The sequence below is a fragment of the Manacus candei genome, unplaced genomic scaffold, assembly GCF_025592945.1.
Source record: "Manacus candei isolate 608988 ecotype Guabito, Panama unplaced genomic scaffold, ASM2559294v1 h1tg000019l, whole genome shotgun sequence".
NCBI lineage: Eukaryota > Metazoa > Chordata > Aves > Passeriformes > Pipridae > Manacus > Manacus candei.
This window is the reverse complement of record NW_026138067.1, coordinates 4,229,033-4,255,614: the sequence shown is the minus strand read 5'-3', so window position 1 is coordinate 4,255,614 and position 26,582 is coordinate 4,229,033. Positions and strand designations below refer to the sequence as shown.

Sequence of the window (26,582 nt, the reverse complement as noted above, 5' to 3'; positions counted from 1 at the left end):
CCTAAGACATTATTCAATACATGAATGCCAAAGTGCCTGATGGAAAAAAAAATCTGGATGTAAAGAACAAATCTACACTCATTATTATCTACAACAGATCATCAAATAAAAGAGGACTAAGGTTTTGTTGAGTGTTGTTATATGTTGTTGAGTATGCCAGAATTTGGAATAAGGACATATTAGATACATGCTTAGAAAATTCAGCCTTGAAAAGGTGTTTGATCTACTGCTATTTGAAGACACTCCAAGCTTCTAGATACTTCAAGCACAGTACAGAATCTACTACTACGAAGACTGTGGTTCCTGACAAACAGAGAATGACATTAAGAGAAGGTATTCAAGATCTCCAGCAAAGCCATCACAGTACTCTACCTACAACTCTTTCTTTTAAAAAGCCCCAAGCTAGGTATTAAATAGTCACATTTGAGACATGTAGATGGGATAGTAAGAAACGCAGACTTATTTCCTCTCTGCTTCTAGACTTTTCCAGTTATGCACAATAAGTCTTCCACAGAAAATAACAACAGTAAAAATCAAACTGTTTCCAAAATATCTTACTAGATCATACTATTTTCTTTTTACAATTACCTTTCAGCACAGCGTTTTCTCACCAAGCTAAAGCAGACAAGTCTACCCTTATGATTACTTTGTAAGTTTTTTGTTAAAAACATTCAATACAGAAAAAAACCCTCAGTTCTTAAGCAAATTGCTCAGAGATTAAAAACCATAAAATTACAATCACTTTTCTTTTTGCTAACTACTGTGTGTCCTGTACTTGACCAGTTTCATCAACTGCAACTACTGAGTCATAAGGTATTTACATTAATTCAAAACTATTTCAAAAAGTACTGATAGCCATTGAGCTATCATAATGCAAGAGAAAAGAGATTTGGTCATGAACACAGAAGAAATCTGGTGACTGAAACTGAATGGTTTGTGTCTTTTTTGCACATGGGGTTGATACCCTCTCAAAAGAAACAGAAAACACTGTCTCGGTTAGAACTTGAGGTGACAAGTGTAACTGGATGCATGGACATGTAGAAGAATGGAATCTGCCAGGTTTGGGTCTAGGGAGACCCTGCCGTGGGCCTGCAGGACATGCATCCCTCTTTGCAAGGCTAGAACATGCCAAAGGAAAATAGGAGAGGCAGATTTCACTTCTATTCTCTATAATTGCTTATTGTGTATCTCTAAGCAACAAAAGGAACCTCTTCAACAGTTTACTAATTTATATTGAGGGGATAAAGCCAAAATGATGTTGTGAATATAATTAATTGCATAGAAAACATCTTGAGATCATCTGATATACAGCAAAGATATAAAATATGCATAAAAATTAATAACTGCAATTTTTAATCAATGTCTTATTTATGTATTCTATTATGTAACTACTTACATATTTTTATTTTGAAACCCAGTAGGTACATATTCAGAGGAAAAAATAACAATGCCTACTTCATGCCCATTAATTACAGTGGTGGTGCCAGGTGGGTGCTACTACAGTTCCATTTGCTATCCATTTAGAAGGTCAGATTTTAGTGAACTGGGCCACACCAAGGTCAGGATTGGTACCAGTGCATTGATCATATAAAAGCTATTAACCACATGAAAGGAATTACAGTAGGTCAGACATCAAACATTTTGGTCCTGTGTTTCCTTCCTCTAGTCCTACAGGCAGGAAATGCTCTACATATCCTGTGAGGTGACCAGACATTTAAAACTAGTCCCTTATAACAAAGGGTCTGGTACAGTAATTGCCTGCAAAGAAGCTGAAGAATTTCTCCAGTGCAATTGTCTTCTAGAGCTGTATCTGGAACACAGTATGAATGACCCAATAATAAAAAGGTATGGTATGGTAAACTATGAAGTAATTTTTGGTCTCTCCCAAAAAAAGCGTAAAACGAAACAAAGCTGAAGTTTGCAGCTGTGCATTTAGATGTCATCTGTTTAATTACTTCTGTAATTTTATTGTTTAAATTCCTCAGCAAAAATAACAGCATGAACAAGTCTGAACTTTTAAAAATCGGTTTTTCATTTTTATATTGTTTAATGTTTAGACAGTTTGAGGAATCTCGTTATACTTTTGAAGCATTCACCCAAATTCAGGGAGCACTGTATAAATATACATTTGACAGACTGTATAAATGATAAGTATGCACAATTCCAAAGGAAGGTCTGCATGATATTTTAGGATGCCAAATGTTTCTAGAGAAAAACCACGTGGAACAGAGTTTTTCTAAATAGTGGAAGTCTGGGGAGGGGGCTAGCAAAAAACCCAAAATACAGTATAACCCAAAGACTTTTATGCTTTTGTTTCATGATAAAAACAATTTTATCTCAAAACTCAATGCTGTTTGGCAGTAAAAGGATCTTTTGTTTTAATTTTTTAAATATTTAATGTCTATTTGCTTTACCACATGTCTAAGGTAAATAATCTTGTGATTTTCCCATTGTTTTCAGCCTGTATTTTACCTTGCTTTAATCAATTAGTCTACTTAAGTGGTACAATACCTCAGTTTTTTCAGATGTTCTAAAAATTCACCTGGAAACACCAAGGTTGAGTTTCACTGAATACAACCATCAGATTTGATGCATGGAATTTCTTTAAATGGTGTGGTACAACCTGGTATAATGGTACAAGCTGGAAGGCACACAGTGCATTTGATAAGCTGACACAGGACAGGATTTCTTTTCACTGTTGTGTCAGTATATCTGTCATGGTTTGAATCTTGTTTTCCCCCAGAGGCTAGAAAAGTGGTAGACCCCAAGGGGTGGAAACCCCTGGAAGTTTTGGAGTTCTGTCCAATGGGCGCTCCTGCAAAAATGTCAACATCTCACAAGCTCACCGGAAAAGAAGAGTTGTAGTGTTGGTTGTTGGAGAGGTGGCCATGTTGTGAGCCACGAGGAAGGGGCTCTGAGCCCCTTGGGCCCTCTGGGGCCTCCCAGCCCCTGGCTGGGGGGCTGCAGGGACCTGGAACAGCATAAAGCTGGGCTAGGTGCCTGTAGTTATGCCGGGAGATGTTTTCTCCATGGGCACAGAGCAGCAGCCGGCACTGGCCGGAGAAACGGTGGCAGAGAGCCAGGATAGATAACACCTGAACTGAAGAAGCAACAGAAACATGCAGCACCGCAGAGAGGACTCCTGGAAGGAGAGCCGGGAAAAAGAGAACCAGCAGCCTGAGAGACAGAGTTCTGGGGTAAGACTGTACCAGCCCCCCAAAACTCCTTTGAGATCCCTCTGAGAAAAGAGGGAGATGGACTCCTATTAAGGAGAAGAGTTTTAGACATGCAGCACTGGAGAGAGAGAGGAGCTGAGAAGCTCAAAGGACGTCCCGTAGCTGGACCGGGACAGCCAGAGGAATGCGGGGGGAGTTGACCTTGGCTGCCCCCCTTGCACTGCTGCCACGGTGGCAGCCTGAGAGACAGGGCACAGAGGCCCTGCAAGGAGCTGAGTCTCCTGGAGATACCAGACCGTCACGAAGACCCCCCTGTGTCTTCGTGATATGACGTGGTGATACGACCTTGTCTGGGGTTACGAAGCCCACGGAAGACCCCTCGGTTGGAGGCGATGGGGCCGAGAGAGGCTTGAATACCTCCCTCGTGAGTGCTGGCAGAAAGCCAGCTATCAGCTGCTGCATGTGAAGAAGACAGACAGACTGCTGCCTCAGAAGATGCTGCTGTTCAAAGACTGGAAGGGATCTGTCCTTCTTTCCCTCCTGGACTTTTATTTGGAGGAGAGAAGAGATCTGGTCCACTGTAAATACTATATGTCGTGGTAGAGATAGTTGTGATCGTGTGTATAATGTGATGTGGTATTTATTTGTATAGTCATTGTAATATATTCCCTTTCCCCCACTTTGAGTCTGGTGTGTGTTTTGTCTGGAAAAACCCATCCCACATTAGGTTGAGATGTGGGAGGGGGGATGGAGCTAGGGAATTGGATTTTGGGGCCATCTCAAACCATGACAATATCAAACTCATGGGTGGTCATCAATCAAATTCCACACGAAATAGAAAAAAACGTTATAAATAAAAAAATACCAGCTTTTCCTTTACATTAAACAATGTGTACTGATGCATAGTTTCAGCACGTTTCTGTTGTAATAGATGACGTTTATACCATGGATAATACAAGAAACTACTCTAAAACATGAATATTTAACTTTCCAAGTCAATTCACATTTATCTCTGGCACAGATTGATTCGTTTCTCAAGATGCCACTTGTATTTTCTTTTCAGTTTTGCAGAATCGTTGTAATCATAATGGCAAGCTGGAACTATTTTTGAAATAGTGTATATGATATTGTAAAATATGTCGATAACAGAGTATTGAAAATAACCTCCCTTTAATTCTTCTTTTCTGAAGTCCTGGTATATTGTCTATGTCTCTACTTTGTCTATTTCAATATCCCTTGAAAACTCTCCTGGTATAAAACTCATTCCATATTCATTACGAAATGTATTACCTGTCATGTTAAGCCCAATATTTTTTCTTCCTAAAACTCCCATTAAACTATTTTTAATGGCACTTTCAAAGTCAATATCAATCTATGCCTAGCAAGATATATTGAAGGGGAGTTTTACTTCTAAATATACATTTGAAGAAGGGGAAAAAGAGAAAGAAAAAAATGCAAATCTACTCAAAATACCCTGCGTATTCACAACATTGACCGTGAAGACTACAGATTCCAATGCTGGGTAGTTCAGTGACTCCATCAAGCACCCAAAACATTTAAATAGTGGTGGTTATAAAGAAAATTCAAGAGTTTTATTTTCTGCCAGAAAAAAAATAAAAATGCAAGGACACTACACAGATACAAACACACAAACAAATACACTGCCCATTTGGGAAACAGTAAATTCTATCATCTGTAATTAGTTTGAGTCCAGTTTAGTTAATATAATTTGTTACACTCTTATGAGCTGCAATGCGTGAAGAAAACAATATGTAGATTTTATGAACTATTTTTAGAAAGCAACTTTAAAAACACTTGTAAAGTTTTTAAACACTTGTAGTGTATATCAAGGGGTTTTTTTGGACTATGTCAAAAACATAGAAAAATCAACCACTGCAAGCTGTCTGAATAAAGTGGATCAAAAAAGATATGCCAGAGAATTGCATTCCTCCATATTTTTCTTGAATACATATATGCACACACAGATACACTTTCAACCTTAAACTGGGAAACAGAAAAATTTCAGATTTGCTTTGAAGTTGGACTTGCTAATCTGCAAATTTCTTCCAGTTCCCTGAAAAACTGTCACATACAAAGAGTAAGTAATACTATTCAACAGTTAAATAATTTTGGTTATCAGGAAAAGTTCAAACCTGTTCTACTCCTATCCTGCTAGTACAGGGTATATTTATTTATAGATACTCTTATGTTCTATTTGTATCACTTCCACACCTGTTTATTTTTTATTGCTAGGGAACATGTAGTATCATGCCAGAAAACTGGAGTATTTGTGATTTATGCCAATCATTTACATTGAACTCAGCAGAGATGCCCGATACCATCTCTGTATTTTATTACTCTCAACGTGCACTTGTGTTAGCCATTAACATAGCAGTGTTAGCCACTGCCTTCTTGCAGGCAAAACCCAAAACCCTAGCAAAAAAAAAAGCATCAGTGGGCATGGAAAACATTTTGAGAGACTGAAAAATGGTACATTTATTTTTGTGTCCTAAAATTAATAAAGCCTATAAGAATGCAAACCAATCTTTAAAAAAAGAAAGTGATGGATTTTTTGTTCTTAAAGACAAACAAAGAAAATAGCTTCTGAAATGCAACAAAACCACCGTCCATAACTTTTTAGTCTGGTTTTCGTTTTGTTGTTGGTGGTTTTTTTTAATATTTTTTTTTATTTTATTGCAGTATAATCAGGTTTAATAGCACAGTAATGGCTTAAACATAGGAATCATTAAGCATGACTTTTGACCATACTTAAGGTGGTTGAGCTAAGTGAAGCTATATTGGAAAAATCAGTAAGGGCTAGGAACCATGCTAACTTCAACAGCAATTTGAATTGTTCAGGATAAGAGTAACATGGATTTAATTTTGCCATGGGAGCTTGGAGGAGTATCCCATAGAGAAATATGCTCAAATAACATGTAACCATTCTGTATATTTCTGATAATCTCTTTTGTTAAATAACTGAAAACCAAAGCAGGAGTACTTACAAGCATTAAATGAAAGACATTGGCAAACATTTTTGCAAAAGAAAGAAATCTTCTATCCAAAAAGTAGTTTAAGAGCTGTGGTATGAATTTGTCATAGATAAAACCCTGTGAGGGACATCAGAGAACCCACAAATATTTATGGAATGAACCGCAATCTGTATACAGAAGTTAACAAATGTCTCATTACAAATGGGATATGGTTTTCCCAGTAATAGAAGCACACAACTTACATTATACTTACCTTGAGATCCTGTTATAATTAAAAAATACCACAAAGAAAAGAAGTCTGCTTTATATATTACTGGGAAATACTTTTCAACAGAAAATATTTGTTGAAACCAGATCTGATGGAAATTATATTTACTGACAAATGGTTAAGAAGAAAACCGTATAGAATACAAATTTTAAAAGCTCTCTTGAATTATTTTAGAATAAATTATTAATTGCAGCCAAGACTTTTAGATGCTAATTTTCATTATTTAAGACAGAAAAGCAATCTTGATATATGAATTTATTGTATATTTTAAGAATCAGCAAAGGAAAGCTTGGGAAGAAACCGTAAGGAGTCTGTGTAAAGTAAATGAACATTACTTCAGTAATTCATACAGAGGGACCACTCTAACTCTTAACATGGTATTAATTTCTAGGGACCAACTAAATATTTTCTCCCATGTTAACAGAAATCTAAATACCTCCCCTCATTCCCCCCAGCTCCCTGTATTTTACAATAACAGGCAAAATATAAAGCTACTTGATTAGGGAAAAAGAAAGATTAAAGGGAGGGAACTTGAAGAAAAGAAATGTAAAAGCTTCAATAATATTGCTTTATAACATAAAACATAAACCACAACTCATATAAAAAATAACTCTAGCTTTCAGATTACCTTTTATTTCCCAGTTTTACAGCTTATCTGAAAAATTTTTCATTACATTTAGGTTGCTGAGTATGTAAACTGTGAAAAGTATCCTGGGATTTTTAAGTGGTATTTAATGTGTTTTTTCTTTGTCTCTGTGCCCTTTCTTGTTCAACTTTTTAAAGCCGTTACAGTCTATTTAATAATGTTAATGCTGAATCTGAGAATTTTATTAAAATTCTTAGTACACAGTGTCAGATTCTGTGCTGTGTTTCAAAAGCCTTGAGCATGATGGCAGCTTAAGCTGATCCAATCCCATGCTGATACAGTGCACCTTTTTGCCAAGGTTAATCCTCGTATATCTATAGAATAAATAGGCTCAGGGCAATAACCTAACTGAAAACAATTGCCTGATGACCCCAACATTTTTTTAATTCTTTCAGCTCCCTCAACCAGTTCACAATACACAAGTACAAACCGCAACACCGTGGAGAAGTAGGTCTTAAAACAGTTGAGATTTACAACCTCAGTGGGCACAAAATTCTTTGCCTAAAGACCGTAGGTAAAGTAATGTTAAAAAATCAGCATCACATTCACCCCACTCTGGGCTACTCCAAAAAAGCTCAGGGACACGCTTTACTCTTTTATCCCCTTTACTGGGCATGGCTAATCTGCACTTCACTTGCTTCAGTGGGAGAGTGAGAGACTTCTCTACTCAAAGAACTCTGCAAACATCTGACATGTTTTCTCTCAGCTGTGGTAAAACAAGAACTGTTTTGAGGAAGAATTAACAGTTTGGAAAATATTTTCAAATGGAAGGAAGGTCTGTTATCGGAGTTAAGAGAAGCAAATAGTTACACAACTTGATCTCGGTGAAGGAGGTATGTTTCAGTGCTGCTTGAAGGGAAAGAGATATGAGATTTCTGAGGGGTTCCTTCAAAATGTGCAAAATATTATGAAAAAAAAGAAAAATAAATTAGTCTTCCAAGGGAAAAGATGAGAACAACTGCAATAACCTTAAGTCTCAATAAAAAAATCCCCTATGTATAACAAATATGTAGAATCTAAAGACTAGGAAATATAAAAGCAAGTAGTTAAAGATACGGAGTATTTGAGTATATAAAGTTATAATAGAATATAATGAAAAGTTTAAAAGGATTAAAACTAACCAAAAACCCCAAACAATTTGTTTGATTTTATTTTGATTGGCTTAATCACAGCAGAATTGCAGTTTTTTGGAAAAAAGGAAGTGGACCAAAACTATGTTAAAAAGCATCTAAAACCAGCACAAATATAGGAAATCCTAATCTCTCCTCCACTGAGTCACCATAAACATATTACAGCTTTCAAAACTGAGGTTATATGAACTTCATGCATCAAGTTCTGCATATGCCATGCAGCAAATACTAATTTACCTATGTTAAAACAACTACTGAGACAGCAAGAAGAATCAGGAGAACAAGAAAACTCTGAGTTCAGGCTGCTGTTTAACTCAGCCTTGACTTTGCAGAATATATCATAGTTAAGATCACCCACAGCTGAGAAATGCTTTTATAGAACAAAGTATAGTGCACAAGCACAACAGAGACAGCAATGCCCTCGTGAAAGTTTTACTTTACAACTGGTATTTACTTCTGACCTTAAGCTGTTTAATGATGGCATCGTAATTAAACAGTCAAAGAAATGGAGTACATGCTACAATAAATTATATAAAATATGGTACTGAATACTTCATAGACTCCATTTTGAAAAGATGCATCTCTCGTGCCTGGTTCCCAAGCTCACAGCTAAACTGTCCAACCCGAGAATTTCACAATCTGAACACACAGAGCAGTTTAAAGGGATTCTGGAAATCTAGTCCTAATTTAGTTCTAAATCACACACAGGTGTTAGAATGAATGACACCCGAGTAATGAAACAATCTTAACCCCACTGTAAATTCAAATGCTTTATGCTTCATCTAGGAAAATGACGTGTGATTGCCCTAAGCACTAGTTATGACTGGCTTGCACACACAGAGCATATTTGCCCATTGAACTGGTACATGAGGGCAGGAGAGATCATTAGTAAAGAACAGACACATCCACAAGGTGCCCATGCTCAGACTGGTTCTCCTCACCACACCTCGACGTTGGAGCCCCTCCCAAACATGTGAGCAAGTTGCCATAATCCTCCTGGTAATACTTGAATGGTTTTGAAAGATCTATGAAGTCGCTCTTTGAAATCTCTGTCTGCCTCTACAGCAGGGCTTTTGTGCACACATAAACACATCTCTGTGAGTCTCCACAAACTAAGTTCATTCCTCCTTCCCACCCCTCCTCATGAAGGACTGGGATGTCGCTGGCTGAAGAACACAGTTGTGCAAATACCTCAGCCAAGTCAGAAGCAGTGTGCCCAACTGAAAGGAAGAACTCTGCAGATAGAATGTATATTAAGTCCTCAAAACAAAGTTGATAGTAACAATAAATCATTGACAAGGGATACTATTTTTAAAATATTTTTTTAATATATGCACTGTTTAAGAATTACAAGACTTTAAAAGATATCTTTATAAATTTTACAGGTTTCACCTTTGCTCTGTTTGAATTAATTGGTTATTCCTTTGAATTCATTCTTTATTGGTATTTACTTGATTTTTTTTTCCCCTGACATATTTAATAAGGTTTCCAATAAGGCTGCCCTTAAGTGGATGCTTAAATGACATGATAATGTCATTGCTCTTCAATAGGAATGTTTCTATAAAGTATTCACTTTGTTTTCTGTGAGAAACTGCACAAAGAAATTAAAAATTGTTGCAAGAATCAGATTCTCTGCTACTAAGTGAAAGAAAAAATATAAAGTAGGTATGTGTATTGAGAACATGATTAAATCAATGAATTGAAGAGAAAAATAAAGTTGTAAAAATGCTTTTCTTATGAAATTTCTTTTATTTTTACTATTACATTATAAGGAAATATATTTCAAATATATGTATTTAGGTAAATTAGATATGTTGAAGATTCCTGTAGAACTCATAAAGAAATTTCAAGTAAAAATAAGATTGATAGTTAAAGCTGAACATTTTTAAAGTTGAATTCCAAATATAAATTTAGCTTTGAATAGCTCTTGGTATTAGATAATTAACAAGCTACATTTCTGAAACTAAATGGGCAGTTCCAGCTGTTATTTTACAATTAGTTTCCACTGAGGGTTTTAAATTAATAACTGCTGCAATAGCCTCAAACACGCCAATGTTAATTAGGAGTGGTGTTTCCATGTAATGCTATCCATATACATGAATATTTTACTGGGCGAAAGGTCTAAGCAGATTTGCTTTTTGCCTCTTTACTAAAGATAGAAGAAGTAAGAAATGTAAACCAGGAAAAGACTTTACCTCCAAGCCCTATTCCAGAGAGTGGTACAGGATTCTTATGAAAGATAAAGACAACATTCCTAAGGTCCTTATGCTAAAAAAGCATGCGTTCAAGTACAACAGCAAAGAACAACATTTAGAACTTGCTTTTTGGTATGAATATTTTGATTTACACCCCAGCTCAGCAATTAATAAATCTAAATTATTAAATGAACGATTGCATGTTGAAATTATATGTAGAGAAAATCCTGTTTAAAAAAAAAAAAAAAAGAAGCTACGTCTTGAGGAATAAAACCATCCTGGTCTCAAATCTGAAAAAATTAGTAAATAAATTATGGGAACAAGTTTAAAATATTCATTGTTACAATTTTTTTTCCCTTAACACAGGAAGAAGAAAACTGAAAATGGTGCTAGTGCAACTCTGTTTCACAACATGTATGCAATAAAAGAAATACTTTTCCTTGAAACACAAAGAATTTCTTTTCTTATAAGTTATTTTCTTACATAACATTCCCTCTGCAGTTTTAACCATTTAGAAAGTTTAGAAAAACTGCAACAGAGATTTTATGATATACTCCTTTTCCCTGTGGTACATATGGACATTTTAATAAGCAGTTCACATTTCCATCAAAAACTATGTGCACATACATATTTTTTCACTGATTATCTTTGTTGCTTTTATTCAAAGAAAAAGAAAGAAACTCAGGTCAGCTAATTAGCATTAGCTAATTCCTTGTCTGCCTACCAAAAAAGCTCCAAAGAAGTGTTAAAAAGTAAAGAAGCAAAATAGAAAATAAGTTTTAATAGAATCTTTGTAACATAATAAACTCTTAAAAGATAATTACTCATATTAGGTCCATATTCTGGAAAACATTTAGTTACTCTAATGCTACAGTTCTATACAAAAAAGAATAGTTTTTAAATTGTCAATTGGTTTGAAAAGGAAAACATCAAAATTAACATTTTTGCTCATACTAATTATAGAAAATTCAGGCTTTTTGTAACAATAATTTCAATGTATAGTTTTTGAATACAAATTTGTCCCACAGTGATTTAATACTGAATAAAAAAAAATATTCCTGAAGAGAAGATGCTTATAGATGTGGGTGCTGTTGAAAAGTTTTGAAAAGCATTTGATTTTCCAAACCACATTTGAAAGAAAAAACAGATTTCCACACAGACTGCTGGCTATGTATGTGCTTCTTTCATAAATTCCTTGCATCATTTTTTCCTTCCCCTCACTCCAGCACTATCAGGACAGACACACAAAATTGTTTATTACTCCTTATTTCACTGAAGGATTTTTGTTAACCAATTATGGGCCTTACATGATTATCACAATCATGTTTCAGACAGAGGTCCTTGAAATAAAGATAAATAGAAGATATTCTATATGGAAAACAACTTTGTTTTGTTATTTATTAATGTTTGAGAGTTGAACAGTGAAAACCAGTAAACTACAAAAATGAAAAGCATAGATTAGATACATTGAAAAAAACAGCTAGATACAATGAAAAAAAGACTTGCATTGATAAAAAGTTTCATGAAAAAAAATAAGAAAATTTACAGCTATCTTTTCATGAGTAAACTCTACGTGTAATTTTTTGGGGGGGAAGCGGCATGTTTAAAGAATTTCCATTTACATTCACAAATTGGAAACAGTCTAAGGACAGCTTTATGCTTTGATCTATGAAAGATCTACACATGAAAATGACCATGGAACACTCGGAGCTGGACTATTAAGCTTTGATATATGACATGAATGAAATCCTTGGATCTCAAAAATGATGAATCCAGAGCATGGACAACAATTAGATTCTTTATCGGCCAAGCTGAGGAAAGCTTGGGATTCTGTTTACCTAAACTCCCAGAACCTGACAGCTTAGCAATATTATTCCAGATCTTATTAGTAAGACCTTTACAGAACAGCCTCCAGACAGCCTGTATTCTCTGAGTGCTTTCTGAGCCATTTCATTTTTGCATTAAAAGTACTGTACCTGAACATTGCTTTACTCCATCTGTCCATGGATACTCCCTAAAATTCTATTAATTAATGTTTTATGACGAGTTTGCTAAAAACAATCATGTTGAGGCTGATCAGCAATTACCTATATAATCGATCAGAACATTTGCACAGTATTTGCTATAATAGGGCCCTTATCCCAATATAAAACTAAATGTCATCTCAATTTCAGCTCTGTGCTGCTTTATATTTAAGCACATCCGTGTATCTACTTGCTGTTATTTTTTCAGTCAGAGATACAGAATTTCTGTGTCCTGTGATGAAGTTTCCTCAGCCATTTTCCTAATGATAGTATCTAGTTCTGCTGGTAGCTTAGCACAACTAGTGCTACTCATTGTTCCCACCCCTGACATACACACTTTTTTAAAATTCATTACTTTTTATGTCATGTTTCCATTAACTAGAAGTGTTCAAAGATTCCACCTATGCTCAGCTTAATTGCACTAAGCACTCTTTGTATATAGAGGAAAATACTGTTGTCATCTAAAAAGGTGACAAAATTTTCTCATAGAATGTGAGATAATTGTGCAGAAAACTGATGAAGATGACTACACACACAGCTGATTAATCACTTCTTTAAGCATTATAATTTATTAATGTTGATATTCTACATTAGTCACTTTAGTTAAAATAAAAAGAACTTAGGAAATGGCAAAAGGAAAACATATGAAGACATACAAAGAAGGAAATGTGTTTTTTTGAATTGTCCTGGAAGATGCTACTCTGTTTGCTGCAGCCACTCCATCTCCCACCAAGAAGGGCACCATTCTGGTGCCCTCAGAATTGCTTTATATTCATAAGTAATTATCAAAAATCTAATAATCTGCTAGGTTTGTTGTCTGGAGAAAGACTTGTGCAACTTGATCTAAATTGTTTGAGTAGGAGGCTGGACAAGGTGAACTAGAGAAGTCCCTTCCAATTTAAATTATTCCATGATTCTATGCTTTCCTTGGACTTTTTTAACAGAATCAGCCACATATCTGCTTTTAGCACTCTCCACATAATACCAATATTTAAGTTTTTAGAGAAGTGCTCACTGCTAATGAGAAATCTTAACTGATGCCCTCCGAAGCAAACAAAGTATTGCTACAAACACCACAACTGCTAAAAGTCTCTGTGTAGTTAAGCTCTTAATTCCTTTATACTAACACTGTAGCAGAAGCATTCCTTTCATGTAGGATACCAAAGAATCCATAGATGAGAGACCTTTATAAAGATCTTGAGGAAAGAAATTTCAGATGGAATTTTTATACTAGACACCAGAGAGCCAAACAAGAACAAATCCAGGTCTGAAAAATGTAACTTTTTGCATTCAGAAAGATGGTTGTTTTTTCCTGTAGTCACAGCATTTATAAATTTCTCTCTGATGCAATTTCTCTGGTATCGCATAACTGCCTGACTTTCCCTTCATCAGGGCATTAATATGATTTCCCTATCTCAAGATTCTTATTCCTCAAAACTGCTAGACCTCAGTTTTGACAAATCTATTTGACCATTCATTTGGCCATTTCAAAAGTTCTAAAACATACAGCACGATCACACAAGTAAGAAATGACCACCAAGAAATCATCTTGTTTTTTTGCAGTCTGTGGAGTCATGTACAAGCAGCAACCTCCCCAACTCCCAGTCCCAAATTTAATATGATCAGGTAGTTAAAGCTCACAAAAATGTAGTTCTCTCCTTCACTGCTTAGCAGAAACTTCATTTAATCTGACTCCTCCACAGTTTAAACTAACTGCTCTTCCCACTCTTTAGCCAGGTTAGGCAGCTGCTTGACTTGCATCCTTATTCGAAACCTCCTTTATTCTGCTCCCTGGCCACATACCAAGGCCTTCTGGTATCTACAAGAGAACCAATCAACAGAACTGGCAGTTTCTTGATGGGAACATACAGTTCTGGTCATATTTGTGGAAGACAAACACACCTTACCTGGAGCTGGGGTTTAAGAATGAGAAAATCATGAGAAATCATTAAAACAAGCGAAACAGCTTCTAGGATTTAGCAGATGAAAAAAAAACCTGAAAAAGGGATATTGTCTCCTACTGTGACCAGTTAAAACTCTGTCAGTATACTTCTTTCAGAAGCCCTAAATTTACTGTTATAGTGCATGCATCTTTGTTTACTATGTGTATTAACAGACAAAACTATATTGGTCCATTTTCTACAAGAAGAAATACTTTTGGACTCATTTTTACACGGCATAGGAAAACTGAAGTTACTATGTCAATACATTTCTTTCCAAATTCCAATAATCACCTGAAAAAATATTTGTTCCCAAACTTTTGAGGCACGTTATTTTTCCAACATTCCATTTTCAGTTTAGTTCTCTCTCCAACTTAGCACGTAAGCTATTTTTCCTAAGACATAGATGGAGTCAATTCAGCTTACAGGCCAAAAGTAATCTGGTTTATTTAGTATGACCTGCAGCCATACCAAACTTACCTTTCATGCTCTGCCATTCTGTTAATGATATACTAGCACATTCAGTTTTTATATAAATTTACATTTATGGGATAAATTCAAAAGATATTTGGAGATGCTATTCAGCCTCCAGCCATGAAAATGTTTCTCAGCCTTTTCTAAAAGAGCAGTTTCTAAATGAGAAGCAAAAATTCTTTTCATGAAGCACTACAAAAGTGATATTAATTGCACGTGGTTGTAGTTCAGGCCTAAACAGAAGACTGTTTAAACCAAAGTGACACCGCAAATTAAGTTTGTATCCCCACTCCAGAAACACTGTAAAGACAGTGGTTCAGACAACAATCTATTTTCTTTTATTCTATTAAAAGCAGCAGCAGCAAATTAGAGAATAGTGGTTGGAAAAAGACAGAAGATGACATGTTGGGATTATTAGAACACTGTAGCAGCTAATTCTTCAGTAATCAACAGGCTGCTGCAATTTAATTTTTTTTTGAGTCTCTTAAACTGGATGCCATACTCCTTGTATCTCTGTTAATATTTACTAAGAAATCTTTCACCTAAGTACATGAACTGCACATTGTGAGGGTTTGCTCGTTTTACTAATTGATTTTTAAGCATTCTGTATTAGCTCCAGGTTTTGCTATCTAGTACCATCTACCATGGGCATGCTAAAAGGGAAAACACTTTTTAAGTTAACAAATCTCATATTTGGAGAAACAAACACTAACATTAGGCCTAACATCATGTGTTAATAATATCCAACTGTTTGGGTTTTTTCCCTTGAATACAGACTGTATGTCCTGCCCAACAATACAAAATTCTTTGTATTATTTTATTTAAAAAATCCCAACAAAACAAAACAAACTGAAAACCCCCAAAAGCAAAACAACAACAACAACTGAAAAACGGTGACATTAAGTCCACTCAAAACTCCAGCAGTCTAACAGCAGTGACTGCCATGTAAGAAAATGAACAAATATCTTCTCTACCATGGTCCTGTAAGTACACTTTGTTCTGGATCAAAGAATATGTAATTAGAAAATGCATCTAGTTCAACCCCAAATCGGAAGCTTAATACTTTTATTTAAAAACCAATTCATTTATATTGTTTGAAAGTGCTGAAGTTCACTTAAATGGATCAAAATAGTAACCTTCTTCCCAAAATCAAAGGACCACCCACTACCAACTTCAATATTGTCCCATGAAATGCTGCAAAGTAACTCGACACTGTTCCAATATATCTTAAAAACAATAAAGCTAGTATGATTGGATGATTATAGAAAGAAAGACCTAGTCATTTGAAAGATGCTGAGAAATTAGAAGAGTGGTCATAGAAGCAGTTAGAGGAAATTACTAAAAATGTGAGACATTTCTCAGAAAAAGACATAGGAAGCATGATGTTGTGAGACTGGTTGCAAAAAAGCCAGTAACACTCAAGACGAGAGAGGCCTTTGGCCCAGCACATATTTCTATTTTACCCATTTGGTGTCTTCATTTCTGAAGGAGAACTGGAGTACATTGTAACTGTATAAAACGATGAAAATCAAATAAAAACTGCACAAATCTAGTCTGGAACATTTATGTATATAAGACACAGAGGGTCATAACGCAAAATGCCACCAGCACCTTTAAGTAATTGGGTGATTTGAAAAGCACTGAATTTCTGCATTTCAGGTAAAGAAACAGATGCAAAAATATTAGACTCAAAAATGTAAGCTAGCACAGCTTCACTGATTTCACTGGTTTGTAAATGTGCATACAAGGAACACCACAGTTTCCCTTGGTGACTGAAACGACCTCACAGAAGCTGGAAATTACAGATTCCACTTTATAATCAGGGATTTTCCTGATGAATTTTTCATTGCTATGAGAAGAGTGGAACCTACATTTGGTTCTCTAACTTCTCAAAGAAGATATCAGACTGTCTCCTCAGACAGAAAGGGCAGAAGCAGGAAGAGCCTGTACAAATGTCAGGAAGATCTCTTTCATCTGTGGGCAGGGGACCCTGGACCAGGGTCTGCCACCCAAAGCTGCTGCTAGTGCCAGGCTGCAAAATTTCTTCCATGAAAGCTCCATAACACAATAGATACAATGCTCATTTAAAAACAAAAGGGGAAAAAAAAGGATAAACTACTATAACTAAACATACAAGGAAAGCCATTAATTTAAATGTTTCCACATGGAAATATGAAGAAAAAGACATTCTTACAACTTCTAAGTGATCAGAAGTAAAACTGCAGATATTTCACGGTCTCCTAAAAATTCTAGTCTTGACAAAAAGTAAAACTTGCTGTCATTTTCTAGGCAGTAAATGTTTTACTGCTGGGAAAAGATTTTGATGTTTGTAATTTCTATTGAGGAGCGCTATGAAGTAGTTAAAAATATTGCCACATCTGAAAAACAGACCAACGGGAAGTATAAGACACTTGTTCATCTGTATTTCTGTGACTTTTCTCACTTGGTATTATTTGCAACCATACTTTCATGTCTGGCAACAGTGCCAACTCTACTAAGGATCATATATTACTTTTATCATGCTGATTACATATGTTCACCAGTTTTGCTGCCTATATATGATTAGTGTGGTTTGCACATACTTAGTGACACAATCCAGAGCATGACATTTTCACAGAAAATGTGTTTACTGGAAAGAGCTCCTTAGAAGTTTGCATTCCTTTCAGCTTTGATCTACATGACATGAAGAATCCTACAGTTTGAATATATGTTTACCATTTATATTATTAAGATCTATCTCCTTCACACTATATGGCTACTGAACACTTTGGTAGTCACAAAAAATCTCCTTTTCTCTTAGGTGAACTTAGTAGTAGCTGAATAAAAGAAAGTCTCTTAAAATGTTCTCATCTGTGAGCTTAAAATTCATAATGACTCGACATTTAAATTCTGTTATTCATCAGCACTTCACAGCAGAATTTGATTTGTCTAAATGGATTTGAAAGCCCACAAGTGAAGAAAATCAGAAAAACCTGGTTTTGAATATCAAAAGGTTGTATGTGAAAAGTATTTTTACAGGCTGCACGTACCCGTTTTATTGATCAATTAACTTCTCCCAGAATGAATTTTTCCAAGACCATATTTGAAAAATCAAACCCCTCCCCCAACACTTACTGATAAATGTCTTTTCTGAGCACAGCTCTGCTAAGAGGGTTGTCAGCCTGAGGAGCCATAGAGACAGATCCAATCTTGAGAACCAAAGTGTCTTCTTTAATTGCCGGATTACCTGTAGTTAGGAGAAGAGAAAAATATGTTTGATTAAAAGTCAAATGCACATAGCAGGAACACTGAAAAATTATTACCTTAAAAAAAATGAACATAAGAATATTTGCTAAGGGTTCGATTTTGTTCAGAAGCAGCATTATATCTATAGCCCTGTTGTGATACATTCCATTTCCCCAGAGTTTTATGGCACCATTGAATCCTGGTCTGTGACTTCTCATTTTCTCTGATGCTTTTTTATTATTATTAATTTTTTTCTTCCAAAATTACTTTTTCCACAGACTTCTTTGAAATCTGTTTGTTTCTCAAATAATTATTTGCTGAAATATCAACATGTAAACTACTATAAATCATGTATCCTTTTTATTAAAGGCCTAGATCCTTTAGATGTAAAACATTGCAGGTTATTGCAATATAACCATCCTAGTAGCATTTGTAATGGGCTGCAGCATACATGAAAAGTTCAAACACAAGGACTGAAACAAGAGAATCTGAAATCTGACACATATACAAAGAACAAGATGTAGTACTGGACAGTAAATTTCACATCAGTAACAAAATTATTCCAAGAAGAAAAATCTCTGCTTTCCACTTCATCATTTTCAAATTTCATCCACATGTACAGTTTCTTAGTTTTAAAAGCAATGGTGGTATTAGATTGAAAACCAAAGTTCTACCCAGAAATAAACTAGCACCACGTTTTCTTGCAGTAAATTAACTCTGTCAGCAGACAGACAAAGCACTTGGATAAGGTTGTGCTCAGAAGACTCCATAAGAACTAGGAAGCTCCTGAGAACATGCAATGCAAGTTCAGAGTTCATCACATGAAGGGAAATGATTCACTGCAACACCTGTGTGATAAGTAGCAAGGGCGGAATGACATCACGCTTGCTCCCACATCCAAGGAAGTTCTGGAAGACTCTCATATATGAGTTTTAAAAACAAAATTATAGTAGCAGAACAGAGTTTAAATATTTTACTTAAGAGTGAAATACTTGGTGTGGAAAGAATAAGCAAAATCTATAAGCTTAAAAAATGGCCATTCAGACCCATGAATGTCTTGGTGGAAAAGATACCATGTTTTGCAGCTAAATGTGTATGTAGACATATTTTTATTTTTGAACAGATCTAAGAAGTCACAGAATTCAGAGAAATTTCAAGATATTTTGAAACTATTGTAGGGAATACCACAGTAAACGTGGCAAAGCAGGAATGCAAATTCTGATGCACAACTAAATCAGAACACAAGTGATTTACTTAAAAGAACCTCATCTACTTACAAAATAAAGTCAAATCCTTTAGTTCCCCCAAAGCAAAACAAAACTATTTACAGATGGTTTGGTTGCCAGAACTAAGGTAGAAAGGTTAAGTGGATGAGAACCCCCTTTTCTGACTAAATTTGAATCCGTATTTTCAACTTTAAGACAAAAAAAAAAAGAGTAAGGCATTGTGCTAAGTTTTAGAATATCACCACTGTACACTTGTGTGTTGGATTTTTTCTTTCCAACACTCACATAAGAAAAAGGAGTGAAGGTATTAAATACACATTAGATTGTAATTGCAACTTAATTAGGTGCAAATGCCTTATTCTGAGAAGTGGTTCTTAATAAAATATATCTTAGGATAAGAATTTTAATTTGTCTCTGACAATTAGCAAAGAAAAATAAACACAGGACTACTCATTACGGTCTCTACTGGGTAAGTATTTCAGGAGTTTTTTTCAAGACAAGGCATGGACCTTTTGTGTACAGTTTCCTGTAGGTCAATAAATTAAGTCAATCTTAAACCAGAAAGAATTACAGGCATTAATATGTTCAGCTGGTTTTTAATGAGTGGTAATGAGTCATGACTTCATGTGATGAATTCCCATATCCATTCACTAACCCATGTTTTTCAAAATATGGGAATAATGTAGCAAACATAATGACAGTCATTACAGATATTAATAACTTCGAGGGGAAAAACATCTACACTACACAATGTAAGTACAATCTAGGAAAGTCTTAGTAACTCAAGTGTAATAATGTTGTTCATTATTTCACTTGGTTTTAGGCACTGATTTCAGTTGTCTTTTTGCTGAGCTGAAGACATTATGCCCTTTTAATCCTTTCTTTTAAGGCTTTTCTCCAGCACTTAATCAATTAACATTTGTGATGCTTTTCAGCAACCTCTTTGCTTCTATCAATACCCAGTTTTATAACAGAAAGCAAATTGGACATTTTATTTCATCATCTGCCATATGCAGAAGTACAGCTCTCACCCTTATTTCTTTTCACTAAGTTCACTGTGACCCTAAGCTGTTTTCAGCCACTGTTTTCAGGATAGTCTCTCCAGCCCTGAAGACACAGTCTGCATAAACTGTTTCCTTGATATATAACTTCAGCTTTGGAAGATTTAGTATATTTTCTACAAGCAGTGATGTAAGGACAGTGACCCAGATGCATGGCTTTGGGAAATTCTTTGCAACATTTGCTGATGCTATTTACTTTCAGAAATACCAGTTTCACTTATTATTCCCAATTGACAAGTTTTTGTGGGTTTTTTTTAGCCTTCTGGTTAGCCATTTTTAATTCATTTAACATTTCCACAGATATCATATGGGGATGTATTTAAATTAAATACCACAAGAAACAATGTCAAACTCCTTACAAAAGTCTAAGCATATCAAATCTTTGCAAACATTTTATCAACTAAGAATTGAAACCACAATGAAGAATGGAAATCAGATGTGTTTAACAAGACTAATTTTCCATAAAACCATGTTTATTGTTATGTACCAAATATGTAATCATTTATTAACTCAATTCTGTAATATTTTTTCCTATAATCTCACTGAGGGAGAGCAATAAAACTACCTGTCTTAATTTTATTTGATCATCACACTTTTCACTTTACTAGATATACCTTCAGCTGTCTAAAACCTGGTTTTCCAAGGTGTGTTAAAAATTAGCCTCAGACGACTCAGATCCCTGAGCACAAGCTACTCAGCCTGACTGATTTGAAACGTTAATAGTAAGCAAGGAGGATATTACAGACCATATGTTATGACAGACTTCAAAGTAGAGAGTCATGTTCATGTGACAAGAATATATCACTTCTACAAATGCAGGACATACGTTTATTCAGTACGCCGCCTTTTCTTTTTCACTATCAACAAATTTATCATGTCCTTTCTAGAGATTCCCTATATTTTGCTCCTAGTATGTACTAAAGAGAGTTGCTATTGTCCTCAAAGCAGCCAGATGTGGATTTTCCATCTCTACCACTTCTCATCAGTTTTTTGCAATTTACCATTTTTATTTATAGTCTTCTGCTATTCAGTAATTCTTGTTCCCATTTGTTATATATTGCTTTTATATATTTAGTTATCTACTTCATTGCTAAGTAAGTGTGGGCTGTTGGCCAGAGCTTGAAACACCACCTGATGTATTAACAAATCAAACTTGGAGAAAGCAGCATTGCTTATTGCCTAGGATAGAATGCTGCCCTCAAATCTACCACAAAAAGAAATGTTAATTTGGTGCTGCTGCAAAAACCATGCCACTAAAATATTATAAAATTCTGCGGGTGTAGTCATGCATGCATGTAAATTCCTCAGAAGAAAAAACATGATTTTGATTATTTCATAGTGTTTGTCTACCACACTCCATTGTGCAAGTTTGGTTTTGGACTGCATGAAAAAACAGATTTGCTTTTTTATTTTTAACTCTACATGTAAAGTCACAATTACATGTGGTTTTGGGGGAAAGGATAGTATTCATTTTCATAACTACTGGTGTGCACAAGGTATGAACAGCAGACTAGAAGAGAAACTGAAATAATTTTCCTACTTCTAGTGCAGTGATTACAAATCAAAACACGTTAAGTCTGATCAGATTGAAAATCTCTCCTAGTCAATAAATGATGAATGAGGTCTTATGGAGGCATACCTCCACAATATGTAACACTTCCCTGACCTAGCACACCAGTGATGTGGGTCATATTCAACTCTTGCTCCTTATTACTGTTTCTAATTTCTATTGTTCTTGAAGACAATAAGTAGGAGAAGAGAGAAGCAATCTATTTCATGTTCATAAACAAATGAGACTTTGGGAAAATCCAGGGTGAAAGAAGAAATGAAAAAACAGTACTGATTTTCAATTCTGTTCCTTGCATGTATTTTCAAGTATGAGATAGCAACAAGACATGGTTTTTTTAAAACATCTTTTTAATGAAATATACAGCTCCAGAGCTACAAAAACATACTTTTAAAAAAGATTTCCTTGACAGCATGCCCTAGAACTCCCTTCCAACTAGAATCATAGTTCTTTCTTGCTAACACAGCCAGTCTAATTTTATCTTCCTGTGTTTTCAGCATTCCCAGTTGGAAAATCGTAGAGGATGCTGGCAAAAAAGTGATCTATGTAATTTCTCACTGTCTGCACTTCTTGCAATTAGGTTATGAGAAAAATCTAAAGACTATACTCTTAGGACTAAAAAAAAATCTAAAGACTATACTAATTGTATGTTGTCATATATAATGGTAAAGAAAACCCCTTCATACCTACAGAACTTATGTAAACATGTCATGATACCAGTAAAACACTACTTTTTTTTTTTAATCTCTAGAAAAATTGTGAGAAGTGAACGCGCTCTTACTAGCTGTTACATCGCGTAATTTTAACGTTAGCATCTCTTTATTTATCTATAAAGATTGTAATAGGGATGGAAATATATTTTTACATACAAAGAGAGAACAATTTCTTACAGGACAAGTATTATCCATAGATCAAACAGCTATTTACAAACAGCTTATGCTACCCAAACTCTGTAAATACCTGAAAGCCTGTTCCATAAGAGAGTCAGAATAGCTTCAACTAAAATGATAAACCCTATCATCTGTTGGGCATCAATCACAAGGTACACTTTAATAACATTTTCCAAACTGAACTAGAATACCCAGTTGCTTCACTACTATATAGTTTTCCAGGTGTCAATTCCCACAAGAACTATGGTTCCCTGATTATGCTCCATTGCCAGAACACGTGTCTATGAAGACTAACTGATAGCAGTGTAATGAGAACTGACACAGAATCACCACTGCAGAACTAGGTTAAGCTCCCTTTTCACAATCCTTGACCATTTCTTATAATGTAAACTCTTTAGGTACCAGGAAAGCAAGGATCAAATAAATACCCAGAAGAACTTTTGAGTAAATCTGCAGAGCAACAGCATGAATATTAGATGTTTTCTAACTATGACTCTTAAAACTGAAGCAATGGTCAGCAACTTAACTACAAGTATTTGTCTACAACACTGAACAGCAAAAAATCAACATAAAATACTGTACCTTCTGGATTATGACGATCTTCCTCATTTTTGGGAAAGAAGACTCTTATTACACCAGTGTTGATATAAATCAGAGGCAAGTTGCGGGAAGTTAGAGCATGAGTCCTCATAGGCTGGCCTGGTGACTTTCTTTTCTCCTTTTGACTCTTCGGCAACCTGGCTTGAAAAATGCTTGCAATGGCATTAAGCAAAGGAAAACAGAGGACCACATCAAAGGCCTGAGCAGAGAGAAGGATCTCGTGGAGAAAGTGAGGAGAACCATCAGTGTGACCTTCTGACAATTTATGGAATGTTCTTCGTTCATTTCTTGATATCAGTTTGTGCCGGACGTTTTTTGTCACAGCTTTGGTATAAGTGAGAGAAAGAAATCCATGTTGCTGGTGTGAACCATCTAAAAGTTTTGCAGTTGTCTGTTTCAAGGAAAAATAAATAAATAAATAAACAGCAAAAACATATGTGTAACATTCATCAATTACCATATTCTCTGCTAGTTAGGTTGTTTAGTGTTCTATATTTTCTAGTAGCTTTCCACAGTTCATTAATAGTAAAAAAACCCAAAACCTTTCTCTTTTTTTGGAATTAACAATTTGTTCACAGCATGTCCACACTTCTCTGCATTGGGTCAGCTAAAACTATGAATTTCTGAACTTTTTCTTTTCTAATTATTTATGTTGCATGAAACTCAAATCCAACCAGACAAAAAAATCCCATGTATTTAAGCATCTAAATTTACCAAATCTTTTTGATACTTTTTAACATAGTTATGTATTTTGATTTCTCCTTCATTTTAGGTATTTGTAGATCTTACTCTCTTTGCATTGTTCCTTCTGTATGTGCAAAAAACATAGGTGCTAAAATATCACTTGAGTGCTGAGACAGCTTCATTCTATTTAAACATGGGTATGTAAACCACCCATAGTCAACTAAATAAGTATTGAATTGGTTTTGTCTCATCAACTCTGAGTATTTAAAGAAAATAGCTGTACCACATGCTAAAGCACATCACTTAAATGTACAATGCATTGTACTTTAGAAACTGCAGATTCCTTCACTTAAGACAGATTTTTCTAGCTGAAGATGACAGCTAGATGCTTAGCTCCCAGAAGATGTATAATGCAGTTTGCATATTATCTTTGAAAGTTAGTGATAGAAAAATGTAAAAAAAAATTTTAACAAGGTTATAAAGATTTTAATAGAATTCTTTACTATTGTTTAAATATTACCTTTTATCATATGAGCACAAAAGAAACTACATTTTGCAAATTGTTGCTTCTTTCAGCATCTTAAATTTGATTAAATTAAATTGATTTCAAACACTGTTAACAGAAAAACAACTCTTTCCTTAATAAACAGGATATATAGCTTAAATGCTGGAAAACTTGAAGGTTTTACAATTAAGTGAATTAAAACAAATTGGTAAATTAATTTCCTATAAGAATTGTAACAAGGAAAATAAGAGAAAGTATTCCTGATGAATATTCATGATGAAAATAAATCAGACCATACAGAACTTCCACTAACATAAAATGATATACCCACACAACTGTAAAGATAAAGACCCCAATGTCATAATATAAAGCCTTTTAAGGATAAAGAAGCAAGAAAAAAAGGGGTTAAATATCTCACACTGAGCTATTCTGAAACAGCAAGTAATGTTCGAAGCATTCAAAAGGAGGACTTAAATATGAAATTGTTAATTGTTGCATTATCATAATTAGAGAAGCAATTTTAAAAGGCTGCATAAAGGTATACTGCAGTAATACTAAGTACTTAAATCCCTAAGTAGATATCAGAATTACAGTAACACAATGCAGCATTTAGTACTGGTTTTTATATATTAGGGCTTCAAACATTACTGTATGTGCTCATTTTTAATATAAACGAATCCCACTGACTTCTGTGGTCTGTTATGTTGTGAACTATCAACCCTCATTCCTATATCTATGAAAAAGGACAAATATTACGAAAGGGGAAGAGGGAAATAACACAATACATAATCAGTATAAGCAAGAAATATATTCAGCACAAAAAAACTTAGATGCCAAGAAACTAAAGCACTTTAAGATTTTTCTTTTTTACTGGCATTTCAGTGGAAGTTCTGTAGTAAAAATTTTTAAGAAGATTCTTACAGAGGGAAAGAAGCCAGAGAAGTTACTGAAGGGATCCTGCTTGCTGATGGGTCGAACCAACAAGGTACGTCTGTTCAGCTTGTCAGTACAGGAAAGGAACACACCTCCATATTGTCCCAGAGACCAAGAATCTTCCCCAAGGCTTGAGGTAATGAACGAGGCATGTAAGATGGGAAGACAAAAACCAAAGAAACAAAAAAGTTGCTATAAGCAAAAAAAAATATTTACATTTTGCTTGCGTGTTTTGATGTAACTGCAAGATAAACCTATGCCACACCTTTTCCTAAAAAGCTGAAATTCAATCTGATCATGCAAAAAAAAATTGTTACTTTGCAAAATTTTATGTCAAGGGACAACGTATAGGAAGAGCTCAAGACACATGAGAATAAAATGATAGTAAAATCCTGCATATAGAAAAGGGACTTACCCTTGGATTTTCAGCAGATAGCTCTAACAGAACAAGGAGAATGATTACAAGAACAAAGAAACTGTGAACATAAAGCTGTCTTCACATGTTACAAAATCAGTATTATTTAGAAAAAAATTAGCTTTTAACTATTAAAATGTGCTTTGTACTACAGCTCTGGTAATCATTCTTTTTAACATACTGAAGAATAAAGCAAAAGTATGTTGCTTGAGTTATTCAGGTAAGCACCTTAGTTTACTAAAGAAATCTCACCAAAAGTTTTTCTCTGCATTGTAGAAAAATTCCTTCAAAATGTCCTGACTGCCAATCTCCCCCTGGCCTGGAAGACAGAAAGTTCACCTCATCTATTCTCTGTGTTTTGGTTTTAGTCCATGGAGATTTACAGATAAGAGCAAGGTATTCCGAAGAGATTAGGAAATATAAATAAGAACAGTAACAATTCTGTCAAGTGGAATAAGTTTTGGGTTTTTCTTTCTTTCTTTCTTTCTTTCTTTTTTTTGTTCCCCCAAAGCTTCTTATGAGCACAAACTTACTAGGATTTCATAGAAGCATAGAACATCCCAAGTTGGAAGGGACCCACAAGGATCATCCTGGCCCTGCAAAGGACCATCCCCAAGAGTCAGACCGTGT

At 35.0% G+C, this 26,582-nt stretch overlaps 1 protein-coding gene across 3 annotated transcripts in view; it reads right to left on the bottom strand.

Annotated features, from left to right (window-relative positions):
- Window positions 1-26,582, bottom strand: part of VPS13B (vacuolar protein sorting 13 homolog B) — a 428,152-nt gene that overhangs the window by 164,266 nt on the left and 237,304 nt on the right. For all 3 annotated transcript variants that reach the window (XM_051785196.1, XM_051785198.1, XM_051785197.1), the window contains exons 28-30: window positions 25,526-25,667; window positions 23,398-23,806; window positions 17,961-18,072 (exon numbers count right to left, since the gene is read on the bottom strand). In XM_051785196.1, the coding sequence (XP_051641156.1) occupies window positions 17,961-18,072; window positions 23,398-23,806; window positions 25,526-25,667 (663 nt within the window). The remainder of the gene's footprint in view (window positions 1-17,960; window positions 18,073-23,397; window positions 23,807-25,525; window positions 25,668-26,582) is intronic.